This window comes from Pteropus alecto, unplaced genomic scaffold (assembly GCF_000325575.1).
Source record: "Pteropus alecto unplaced genomic scaffold, ASM32557v1 scaffold79, whole genome shotgun sequence".
Taxonomy (NCBI): Eukaryota; Metazoa; Chordata; class Mammalia; order Chiroptera; family Pteropodidae; genus Pteropus; species Pteropus alecto.
The window spans coordinates 11274199-11287732 of NW_006494612.1; the positions used below are offsets into that span (position 1 = coordinate 11274199).

Genomic DNA, 13534 nt, shown 5'->3' on the forward strand with positions numbered 1-13534 from the left:
AGTTAAAATGGAACTTCTCATGTAGGAACAACTTTCTCATTACTGGGAATCATAGAAAAGATGAGATTCAGAGGAGATTTCAGAGGAAAGATAAGATTCAGATAAAAGTAAGGCCAAGCCTTATAATAAAATCTGGAATGTTTCAAGTAATTGGATTTAAGAGATTCACCTACTCAGAGCAGAAATGGGTGATGTAAACAGATGTGGAGCATATGGAGAAATTTGGATGCCCAAAGATTTGTGATTGTGCCAGGTCACAATCAAGGTGGCTAGGAAAGGAGTGACTGTGAGAATCCTAGCTCTCAAAATTCCAAAAGCATTGACTGACACCGCTAGGATTTTTTATTTATTTATTTATCTATCTATCTATCTATCTATTTATTTATTTATTTACTTACTTACTTACTTATTTACTTATTTATTTACTTATTTATTTATTAACAGCCTTTATCTTTATTCTTTTCAATATCAGAGATACAACAGCCTTATGTTTGGAGATCATGCATAAACTTTCTCTGTTCACTACCTAAAAAAAAAAATAAAAGCACTATATTCTAAGTAAATAATGCTCAGGCTTAAGCCTCAGTTTGATATGAAAGTTTTTTTAGCAAACAGAACATGAGTAATCTTTGCATAGGAGATATTCAGCAATTATTTATGGATGAATGAAGACAATAATTTTAAGACATGGAACGCTAAACAGTGTAAACTTTTCTTAGTTCATATGAGGAAATGTACTGATGGTCAGGATGTCCTGGAGGAAATCCACAAAAATCAGGAAAGGAACCTGTCAGGAGCATTGAGAGACTGGTAGATCCATCCTTTCACCCTCAGACAGGAGAATTCAGAAATAATGCTGCATATTCCAGGATCTGCTGCTTTTAAAGACATATGGGAAGGGAGATTTCACAGCTTGGTTTAATGACCTGGTCAAGGCCATTAACAGCCTTCAGAGATCATTCTTTATAGCTAGCATTTACCTTTATTTTTAGTACTTCATTAAACGCATACTTATTAAGGATCTTCTCTCTGTCAGGGACTATGTTAGTTGCTGGGGATACACTGGAGAGCACACCAGTAGAGCTCTTGTATAGTAACAGGGGATTAAAGTCAAAAGAGCCGCAAGTCTCTAGGGAACCCAAAGACAACAGAGAACATTTCTTAAAAAAAGGACACTGGAGGAAATTTTAACCTCTGACACTACAACTAGAGCAAATGGTAAACACAGCTTAACTCCTAGCCAGATACACGTAAAACCTCACACTAAAGATCTATCTACCTCGGTTTCTTTTAATTCATAAATTATATCTAACTTTCAACAAAAAATTATAGGATATACAAAAAACAGTCTACAATGCAATCATTATAACCAGTTTCAGATAAAGCTTGGATTTTGGGATTATCACACTGGGAATTTAAAATTAATACACTAAGGACTCTAATGGAAAAAGTTGACAATATTCAAGAACAGATGGATAATATAAACAGAGAAATGGAAACTCTAAAAAAGGATCGAAAGGAAGAACTAAAAGTCAAAAGCCCTGGAATAGACATGAAGAATGCCTTCGCTGAGTTCATCAGTTGTCTGGACATGGCCAAGGAGAAAATCACTGGGCTTGAAGATGTGTTGATAGAAACTTCAAAACTGAAAAGCAAAAAGAAAAAAAGTAAAAAATATGGATAAGAATATCCAAAAACTGTGGGGCAATTACAAAAGATGTAACATACATTTAATGGGAATACCAGAAGAAAGCGAAAAAGGAACAGAATAAATACTTGAAGTAATAATGGCTGAGAATTTTCCAAACTTTATGACAGACATTAAACCATAGATCAAGGAAAGTCAGAGAACACCAAGCAGAATAAGTGCCAAAAAATCTACACCTAGGCACACCATATTGAAACTTCAGAAAACCAAATACAGAAAGAAAATCTTGAGAGAAACCAGGGGAAGAGTGTGAGACACCTTACCTGTGGAGTAGCAAGCATAAGAAATAGAATAGACTTTTCTTCAGAAACTTTGCCAGCAAGAAGACAGTGAAGTGAAATATTTAAAAGTGTTGAAAGAAAAAACACACTTCAGGAAACTAGAATTTATATGCAGTGAAAAGATCCTTCAAAAGTGAAGGGGAAATAAAAACTTTTTCAAGTAAAACTTGAGGGAATTTGTTGCTAGTAGGCCAACCTTACATGAAATGTTAAAAGAAGTTCTTTGGAGAGAAGGAAAATAATATAGGTCAGAAACTTGGATCCATATAAAGAAAGGAAGCATTAGAGAAGGAATACATGAAAATAAAATAACATCTTTTATTTTTCTCATCCTGGACTGATATAACAGAAAACATTTTGTTCAAACTAATAATAGCAACAATATATTTGGGGATTAGAACTTATGAATAAGTAAAATGAATAACAACCATGTTATAAAGTACAGGAGAGAGGAATTGGGAATACTCTGTTATAAGGTACCTGTACTACCCATGAAGCAGTATAGTGTTAGTTGACAGTGAACTTTATTAGTCACAAATGTATTTTGCAAACTATAAAGAAAACATTTAAAAAGTTTTGAAGAAATATAATTGATATACTAAGAGAAGAGAAAATATAGAATCACATAAAATGCTCAATTAGAGTCAGAAAAGGCAAAATAACAACAAAAAAAAGAAAACAAAAAAGGAAAAAAGAACAAAGGCAACAAATAGAAAACAGTTATAAATATAAATGTAATCAATATTAATCCAGCTACATCAATAACCACTTTAAATCTGGATGTTTTAAATATACCAATTAAAAGGCAAAGACTGTCAGAGTGAATAAAAAAAATAAGACCCAACCATGTATTGTGTATAAAAAACTCACTTTAAATCTAAAGACACAGATTAAAAGTAGAGGAAGGGAGAAAAATACACCATGTTAACACTAATCAAAAGAAAGCTGGAGTAGCTATATATTCATTTTAGACAGAGGAGACTTCAGAGCAAGGAAATTATAATAACCTCTCAAAATTATCTTTTCTAGCTATGGTATCAGTTTCTTTAACTTATTATTTTTACATTCTGTTTTCAACTGTGTTAGTTTAGCACAGAATACCAGGCACCAGTTATCAATCCCAAGGGAGTTAAGTACTGTGTACTGGTTACCAGTCCCAGGAGAGAACTCTAAATACTTGCACTCATTGCATCTTTGCATTGGAATCACCAAGGAAAACACAGCACTGGATGAAACAGTACTGGATGAAACAGTACTGGATGAAACAATGCTTTACTTTCATAGAGAAGAGACAGAGCAAGATCAGCTTCAAGTGGATATTAGCTCCATAGCCAGCAGGTCTCTCCCTGTGGCCAACACAGGGCAATTGGCCTACATACATCCTTCTTGTTCCACAGTGGAGGAAACCCTGTGTCCTTTCCGTGGAGGACAGATATAACAGTAGGGTTGGTCAGGTGCTATATGCCCCGCCCCCCCTCTACTTTAAACAGTGACAAAAGAGAGTCATTGAGCCTAACATAAGTAAAGATATCCCACACAAGTCGATAAGCCTGACACAGGCTGTGCGGGCTCTTTATCTATTGGTAAGGATGTGCTCCAGGCCCAAGGCCCATTCTTATATGGCTGAGTGGACTTCAAAAGACTGCGTGCATGAGACTGCCTGTCGCAACAATTAACTATGTTTCTAACTTTCCTCCCCAAATTCTTCATATTTTAGAGCCCATAATTAAAAATTGGTTGTCCAATATCATTTAATAATGCTGTGCAATTTTACTTACTTAAAAAGTATATTGTCTCTCTTCCATGCTGTAGCTGTTAATATACTAAGTGCCAATGTTATCTGTTAAATATCTCCAGTGTTCACTGACTTGTTTAGTTGTCATTACTCAGCATAGTGTAATACATTTACTACAAACAATGAAGCAAAAATACAATTAGTTAAATTAATCAAACCCTTCTATATGCATATCGTTTAGTTTTCATAAGAGACGGATACCAGTTTATTCCCATTGTACTCATGGGAAACCAAGCCTGAGAGAGGCTGCTGCAGAATTTAGCCAAGGCTGCTAAGTGGCAAAGTTGGGGCTTCAACTCAGCTACGTTAAACTCCAGAGCCCAAATACTTAATCACTACACCTTACCTTCTCTTTTTGTAAAATATATTATCATTGCAGTAATGTTTCAGTTTTGTTTTCTGCAGTTAGTCTATGTTCTTGGATTATTTTAGCTTCCAAGTGAATTGTTTTTATTTTCCCTTGATTACTTATATTTCTCAATGATTATACTTGTGTTTTTTATCTTTACCCCAAAGATGTTTGGTCTCTTAAATTTTCTTCTATTAATTCAAGCTCTTATTCCCTCTACACACCAACCAGTGTAAGTAAACCTTTCTCTTAGAGCCTTTCACTTTCAACCACATCTCACATGATTTGGGTTTGGAAAAGGGCTATCCGGTTATTTCCAATTGGGATCATGCACAACTGGGGGGAGATAGTTTATTTACAATATCGGGTGTCTGTTTTAATTGTAAACAAATAATTAAATTTTTAAAAAGTAGAGTAGTTTAAGAGACACCTAACCTATGTCACTTACTAGCTATGAAAATTTAATATGAGGTATATTTAGAAGTCACTTGGTACAGAAGGTATTTGTGTTAGATACTTCTATTTTGGTATCCAGACTCTTCTTCCCAAACAGGTGCATTAAGTTATTAGTTGACTTTTAAACTCACAGTTCTCTTTTAGGATCTCTACCAGCTCTTGTCTCAGATAATGCTGAGCATCAGTCAGCTGATTGTATTGCCAGTACAGTTCTGCATTGATATAAAACAGGAACTAATGGTATTTACAATGTGCTACTTCTGGTAGGTACTTTGCTAATGTCTTCTAATCAAATGATGGGCTGTAACTGAAGTGCATTTCTGTGTAACTGTAGCATTCTGTGCGTGCCATTATAGGAAATTATATTTTTAACCACGAAAGAGTAAAATGACTGTTCAGAAAAGCAGCATTTAGCATCTAGAATATTATTAGTTTTGCGAAATAGAATTACAGTATATGTGCAATTAAAGAGTCTAGACTTGACATTAAAAATCTCCATCAAGGTTATTATCTGTTGTGTTCAGAGACACATTTTTGTTTCAAACCTGTGGCTGTTCTAGCTGAGTCTCTCAGGCGCAACTTTATCCATAATCCCACATTGATGAGCTTGTTACAGCACCCCAGGAGGAATGATTTATGCTTACTGTATCAAAACTAGCCATCACCTATTGGCAGGGATGGGACATAAAGGGAAGAGTTGCAGAGGAGGGTTCTAAAGCTGCTGGAAGGAGGGAGGTGCACTGACCAGATAGCAGGTGTGCGGTGAGCACTTGTTGGTTGGCAAATGCAATTAGAAGGAAAATAACAGTGCCAAAAAGGAGAAAAGGTGAGCTAATAAAAGGAATCAAGGACAAAGTGGTGGTTTTAATGATTTAATCTTGTTCTCTCCTATTTATTCTAGAATAAAAATACTTGTATTAATAGAATTTTACAGTTCATACAACATTTAACATTAGTTGTTTCTTTGAGGCTTCATCACCAGACCTTAAAGTGGATGATGTGTTTTACAGATGCTGATGGCCAGTAGGGTGAACTTTTTGTACCACACCAGGTGTTGCTTTGAATCTGAGGCAGTTCATGTAGTTCTAAATCTTACCTCTGAAGTTTTCTTCTCACATTTCCCCACAACCACAACATAACTCGGTTAGTTTAATATAAGGCTTATAAATGATAAGAAGGAATAAGTGAACAAAGAATTGGTCGACAAAGTTACTTGTACCCAAAGTAGAAAATAAATATGGATTTATCCTATTCAATAAATATTTGGCTAAGGTTAATAAAAGCGTTAATATTAAAAAATTAGTAAAATGTTTTTTATTCAAATCTGAGTAAAAAGAAAATATAAACCATCAATTTACCTTCAATATTTTTTTCTTATTTGAAGATTTAATATTTAACTGTTGGAGGTAAACATGGAATTTTTCACTTCTTCTTTGAAATAATTCAAAAATGCAACTAGACTTAATGCCTTGATAAAAGAAGGCTTGGGAATACAATATTTCAAACTGTCTCTTTGTGTAGTGTCCCCGAGTACTCTTTTTACCCCAAGGCTCTCTGTGTACCATTCTGAAATGCAGGATGGATGAGAGGTATCCATTTTTTTTGGAAAGTAGGAGGAAGGAGATGATGAAAGAGATGAGAAAATTCTGGCATGACATTCAACTATAGTTTGATCTATTTAGGCAGATCTTTTTAGGAAAGTATGCATAGGGAGGCCGATTAGCAGATTATCTTCAAACTGACCACACTTGTAAACCATTTTAAAGTTTCTGTGGGTACACTAGTTTGAAGACCATTGGATTATAAAATGAATATAAGCATGGTCAACGTTTTGCAACTTTGCAGTTAATAAACATCTTGAAGAAATAAAGTCTTTCTTCTCAGGGCATTAAATATATATTGATTGAATATAATGCTTATAACTCTAATTTAATTCATGCAATATTTACTACTATCTAAGTTGCATAGAACAAGCAATACAAACCAAAATGAAAGAGGCCTGACGATTTATATTATTTAAATAGTGCTTTAGCATCTAAATCATGCCAAATGAAAAATAGATAAATATATCATTATATTATTTCTAAATTGGTACTTTGTTATAGCTCTGAAGACTATTTTTAAAATAAAAATAAAAAAGGGAAATTTCAAGATGTGTCAACAGTGCAATTAAAATATGCAACAAAAAAAGACTGAAAAAACTAAAAAACCTGAGTGTGATTGTTTATGTAGTATAAAGGAAAAGCAATTTGAGGTGGTTAACTCATTTATATTTCTGTGGTTTTCAAGATGCGTTACAGAACATTTTTCCAGATATAAAGGACTTGTGCTAGATCTGAATTCTCTTATATTGAGTACCTGCTACGTGCTGGTTAACACTGCTGGGTGCCTATGACACGATGAGGGACTTGTTTGGTATTAGAAGACTTGGTTCACATCTGAGCCTCACCATATGAGCCCTGTTACCTATGAGGGTCTCTCATTGTATCTGAGTCTCAGTTTCCTAATCTGAAAATTAGGAAATAATGATGTCTTTCAAAGCTGTTGCAAAAATTCAATTAAATTATGTCTATAAAATCCCTTGATAAAATACCATCAAATGTTGGTTATTGTTAGGATTATTCCCATGATCCTTCTTTATCAAGACTCTGAGCATCTTCTGCTCTACCCATGTTATTGAACCTTTTTAGCTTCACTGAGTCTTCAAAGTTTACTACATTAACGATGATGCTCTTTTCCACTGCAGGAATTTTCTCTTCTCCTTTGATCTTTGGCTGAGACTAGAGTAAACCCTATTCTCAATCCTAGATCACCTGCTGTCTGCTTTCTTTGTATGTGAGCTGCTGGGGCGGACACAGAACATGTGAATAACCCAACCAAGATGCTTAATTTTATGCTGACACTTGAATCTGTTCAAAAATCCTCTTTATTCATTTGTTTTCCACTGTATGCTTCTTTAAACCCTCAGTCTTATCTTCTCCCCTCCTTTTCAAAAGACTTTGCCTCTTACTTTACTGAAAAAGTAGAAACTATCCAGTGACTTTACTTCACATACAGGGACCTACACTATGTCATATCATTTCTCTTTAGACCCTAATTGAGACCTTGATCTTTATGGCCAACTTCTCAAATTTTCTCAAGCAAGTGAAATGACAAATAGCTCATTCCCTATGCAATCTAAATTTTTGACCAATGACTTTGGTGAAACCGCAGATGAGAAGGTCACTAATAAATATTTAAAGAATATTTAAAGAATCTCAGTGTTAAGTGAGACATTGAAGATCATGTAGTCTCGCCTCTTAGCTAATGCTAGGTAACATCTGTGATATTTGCACAAGTGTTTACTTAATCTCTACTTTATCTCTAGTGAAGGGAGGCTCACTGTTTCACAAGGCAGTCCATTTTAATTTCAAACAGTTGTGGATTTGAGAAGATTTCCTGTAACTTCCTATAACTCCCGATAACTTCCACAAATGGCCTTTGTTCTGTTATCTGAGGCCTCATGTATGTCTCACTCTTCTTTTATACTGAAATGAGATGGTCATTTTTAGACCTGCAACAGATAAGTGAGAAGTTAGTAATTTATACCTTGCCGTACCAACAACTGTATTTGCATACATTTGATTCTAAATATTATCACCTTTATCAATATAAACATTTCAAAACAGAGTTTTGTAAATGATTTTTACATTTTCCTAAGTGAAGGGATATACATTTTTGTGGAACAGCTTGTTTCTTCAATGGCACTGCGCTTATTGCTTATGACACAGAAACAGAAAACGGAAGTATGAAGAAAGGGAGTGGCATGTTTTAAGGGAACAGCCATGAAGTGAGAGGGCTTCCAAGATTATTTTGAATGTTTTGGTAACAAGGGTAAAATAATTTGAAGTCAATTTTTTCACTTTATAATAAATAGAAAGAGTCAAAAGAGCAGTCCAGAATTAAAAAATTTTAATTAATATATTTACATACAATAACTTCATCGTTGTTAAGTGTGCAGTCTGATAAATTTTGGTAATTGTATATAATCATCAACCACCACCAAAATAAAGATATGGAATATATCCATCACCCTAAAGATTTTTCATGCCCCTTGCAGAAAATCCCCTCCTCAAATCCCCAAAATGAAGCAGCTATCGATCTGCCTTTCTGTCACTATAGTTTTGACTTTTCTAGAATTTCATATAAATAGAGTCCCACAGTCCATTCTCTTTTGTATTTGACTGCTTTCATTTAGCATAATGTTTTTGAGAGTGATACATTTTTATTGCTGAATATTATTCTGTAAGGCATGAATGTAGCACAATTTATTTATTTACTCACCAGTTGAGGGAGATTAAAATTGTTCCAGTTTTTTTTTTATTATGAATAATCCTGCTTTGAACATTTACATATACATTTTTGTGCAACATATGTTTTTATTCCTACTGGATAAATATTCAGAAATGCAAATTGCTGGTTCACTCAGGAAATGTATGTTTAACTTTATGAGATTTTCCAAGGTGACTATATTTATTATTTTGCATTCCTATCAGCAACATATGAGAATTCCAGTTGCTCTGAATCTTCATCAACACTTGATGTCATCAGTCACTGTAACTTGTTATTCTAGTGGGGGTGTAGTGGTACTTCACTGTGGTTTTAATTTGCACTTCTCTGATGACTAGTGATGTAGACCATCTTTTCATATTCTTCTTAGCCATTCATATATCTTGTGAGGTGTCTGCTCAAATTTTTTTTATCCATTTTCAAATTGGGTTCTTGTCTTCAAAACAGATTTTTGAAAGAATGTAAGAGTCTCTGAGTTCTCATGAATATCTTCCTATATGAGGAAATAACAAATTTGGTAGGTAAACAGAGCAGAATTCAGTTCAGGAAGGAACAGAGCTGGGAGCTCATGAACCTCTTTTCCCAGTATGGCTGAGTGGTGCATCACTGTGTGCTGTGCATCAAGTGATTTATTGATACCCATGGCAAGATACAAATGAAAGACTGAAACAGGGATAGGTATCCTTTTTTTTTTTTTTAAACTATGAGGTCCAGACATAGATTCTTATTGAGCTAAGAGATAATTAACCACCTCTTTTTTTTCAGAAGTCTCTCTAAAATAGCATAAGGTAACTTTCAGACATATTGATGTGAGAGATGTTGACAAAGCTATATGGTGATAGATCTCAAAGCACAGGGAGTTTAACATAAGATAAATATGTCTCAGTGGTCATTAAATTTTATATTAGAAGAAAAGAAATGTAGCACAAGTATTCTGCTTTTCTAAAGATTTAAAATGAGATGCTTATATACAAGATGATATAAAATAATTCAGTGGTAACAAATTTTCTTATTTTAGAGAGAAAAAAGATTTACACATTATTGGCTAATCTACAATAAATGTGCTGCCTAATACACATTTTTTTTTAACTAAGAAGTCATTACCACATAATATTTATTTAGGATCATTGTGAGCTACCCACAAGAATTACCTAATATAATCTCAATAATCCTGACAGTTTAATGGAGAAATATTGATGGTGGAGGGTGATGGATGAGTTGAAGCCCTGTGAAAGGAGCAACTACCCCTTGCATGATTCTACACTGAAATGGCACAGACAGAATTAATTTCATTAAGGTTCTGATAACTTAATAATAAAAGGGGCCCTTTGCTTTGGCTGCCAGGATTCTCAATATTAAACTTAAGCCTCAACTGTAGTAGTAACTCAATGATTATATCTAATTCTTGGCAGAATTTTCTTTTCTTTTTTTCTTTTCTTTTTGTTCCTTTGTTCTTTTTTCTTTTTAACTACTATTCTTTAAACTCTCTTTAATTTAAATGTTCTATCAGAATATTTCTATTAGAAATATGTAATGTATATTATTTGTTTAGTTTTTATCTTAAGTGATCTCAAAGGTTTTTTGAAAGTACACAGGAACAATTAAAAATAGCTAAATAATAACAATGAAAAGAGATTTAGCATTATCAGCTATCAAAAAGCCAAAGCAAAAATTGATTATCTTTAGCACCTATTTCTTGTGTCTATCCCCTGATTTCTCAAGATAAGCATTAGTATGGAGATGTTTACCACTTTATTTTATTAGGTGTTCAAGAAGAGCTATTCAGAGCTATAAATTAGAATCTGTGGCACTACTCTATTTTCACAAAGTTCAAAGGGCCCTTAATAAAAATATTACCTTGTAAAAACACGTTACAATATAGCCACCATGGTAGTGGTGATCTAATCTAATCTTCATAAAACCATTGAGTTATCATGATCACCATTTTATGGCTGAGAAAATTGAAGCTAATGAGCAGTATGTGTGTTGCTCAAGGTGACACCACCGGTAAGTTTCAGAATAAGGATTTGAACCCAGTGCTGTCTGGCCACATCTTTCTCTACTGTACAAATGCTGCCTTCTTAAGGATGATTTCAGCCAACTAACCTCTCATTTCATAGAACTACATATAAATTATTTGTGTAAGTGAGAAATTACTTTGTCTTCAAAGACAGCCCTACCATTTCCTTAGAGATGCATTCTGATCTTTAACATTCCCCTCAAAGGTATGAAATTTCTCCATACCTAAACTTATCTTTAATATGATCTTCCATGTTTTCTTTTCTCTTTTTTCTTTTCCTCAGTTGAGGGGAAGACACTCAGACACATTGACACATTATGGTAGACATAAGGGAAAATAAAATTCTCAGAACTTTAAGATACCAATACAATAAAAATTACTACACAATTTAATAACAATCCAATTGGGGATTTCAGAATAAGTTCCTAGTATACTCTAAGTTTGAATAGCTATCCTCATCTTTTGGAATCCAATGTTGCCATCAAATCCTATAAGAAAGAGATTTCCCCATTTCAAAGTTATGTTTTCTCTATAATCAAAATAACCCTCAAAAAAATTGGAAGCTGATAAAAATGACCTCTACCTTTATTGTTAGAATACAATTCAGTGCCCAGTGATATTTTATTTTCATATCTCAATTGAAATGAAATAATGATGTAATTATTAATTTTTCTAATTAATTGAAGGATTTAGCATGGCAGTTTTGCATGTCCTATATAAGAGCATCTTTACTCCAATTCCCTCATTTCTCTTCCTCTTTTTTGTTTTAAGAAAAAATTGAAATGCAACAAAAATATAAACTCCATTGTTAGCTAGTGTCATTGCAGCTCTGCTATGATGAGCTTATGACAAAGTTATAGTTTGATTTCCAAAGGCTGATTGTCCTGTGCTTGCTGATCTGAAAGGATTCAGTACCAAGCAAAGCTGCTCATTAAACAAACTCATGCCAAGTCAGAGAAACTTTATTTTTCCTGTCATAAAGTAAGGTACCAAGAGCAGTTATGCCAGCTTCTAATTTAACTTCAGCAATGGGAATCTGCGAGAGCTTGAATTAATGAAATGTACGTGATAAAGAAAGTTTACTCTTATTGTGTGCTTTTAATACATTACCTTGCCAAACTTTTAACCAAAGCTGCCAACAAATAACAAAATGAGCTTATTTGGGTCTCCAGGCTTTTATCCTCACCCACTCCTGCCCCTCATTCCTTCATGAAGGAACTAACAAGCTGTGCTGTGGCCAAAAGGCAGGCAGCAGAAAAGAAATGGAGAAAAAAGCGAAGTCAAGTTAATTCCAGACCCTGGCTAATTGGCGTCCAGATAATTAAGAGCTGGCTTTAAAATAAAATACCCAACACTTAATAGAGGTTCAGCAATAAATAGAGCACAAGGAAGAGCATTGAAAATTTTGGAACATTTATCAATTTGTACGAGTGCAAGGCTTTGGGCTAAAAGCAGGAAGTTAGATAGAAACAGAGACCCCAATAGGAGAGAGGAAATTAGACAGCTAGCTGGCAGCAGCAAATTTATCTAACAGCTGGAAAAAAGATCAGCTTTCACTTTAAGTGATGAGATAGTGGATAATTGGTAGTTTGAATAGCATTTATTCTCAAAGGGTCTTTTTTTTTTTTTTAAGCTTGTTTTATGTTCCATTTATGCTGTATAATAAATACCTATCTACAAACTAAAGAAAAAGCCTGAGAGAAACACTTTTCTGGCTATGTCTCCAGGCTCAATTAAAGTAGAAGGTTAAAGCAATTACCCAGAAGATTTAAAGGAAAACAATCTCACTTTTGCCTGAATTAACAGGCAAATTCAACCAAAAGCTTACGCTTTGCTTTAACTCTAGCTCTTAACTATTGATGTATAGAATCAACGATCAAAGGTAAATATTTGGTAGGTGTTATAAGACCATTCTTAGAAATTCAATACCAAACGACAGATTTTTTTTTTTTACAGTTACTATGGAGATGGGTTCTACACAAACAAGTAAGATATTTAATAAATGGCAAGGAAAGAAATTGCCTTTGTGCACTTAAAAGAGGTGACTCCCTTCTATGCCTTGCTGTTCTACATGATAATGCTTTGGAAAATGCCAGTTTTTAACTCAATGGATCTCTATAATCCTTGATCTTCCCTGAAAAGATTGACAGACTCCCAGGCTTAAATTGGAAAGCATTTCTGAACTGCATCTTGCAGACTACAGTGAGTGAGTTCCTATCATTGCCAAAACAGCCAGTCAATGGAACAATCTGCTTGAACTGAATGTTCACTTTTACCCTCTTGGTGAGAGTTTCTGGAAAGTCTGGATCAAAATGGCAATACTGGAGGCGTTTACTTTTAGACGGACTCTGGAACCCCTTCTAATAGGACCTTTAGAGGCCTGTTTGATCTGCTCAGGTTAAGCAATGTTGGCCAGGCCTACTGCTGTCTTTCAGGAGGTAGAGCAGTCAGTAAGTGGTCAGTTCTACATATAGCAAACTGGCCTCTGCAAATGCACTTTGCACAGAAACCCAAATCACAGACTTGAAGAACGCTGCATTTTGAGTGGAATTTGACTCATGAGAGATTCATAGTCTCAGGATATTTCCGTTTTCTT

General features: G+C 34.3%; 1 protein-coding gene across 1 annotated transcript in view; it reads left to right on the forward strand.

Annotated features, from left to right (window-relative positions):
• The first annotated feature begins 1441 nt into the window (after positions 1 to 1441).
• The window catches only part of SLC35F1 (solute carrier family 35 member F1), a 170176-nt gene continuing 158083 nt past the window's right edge, over positions 1442 to 13534 (forward strand). The window contains exon 1 of the mRNA XM_015600057.1: positions 1442 to 1667. Coding sequence (XP_015455543.1) covers positions 1442 to 1667 — 226 coding nt within the window. The remainder of the gene's footprint in view (positions 1668 to 13534) is intronic.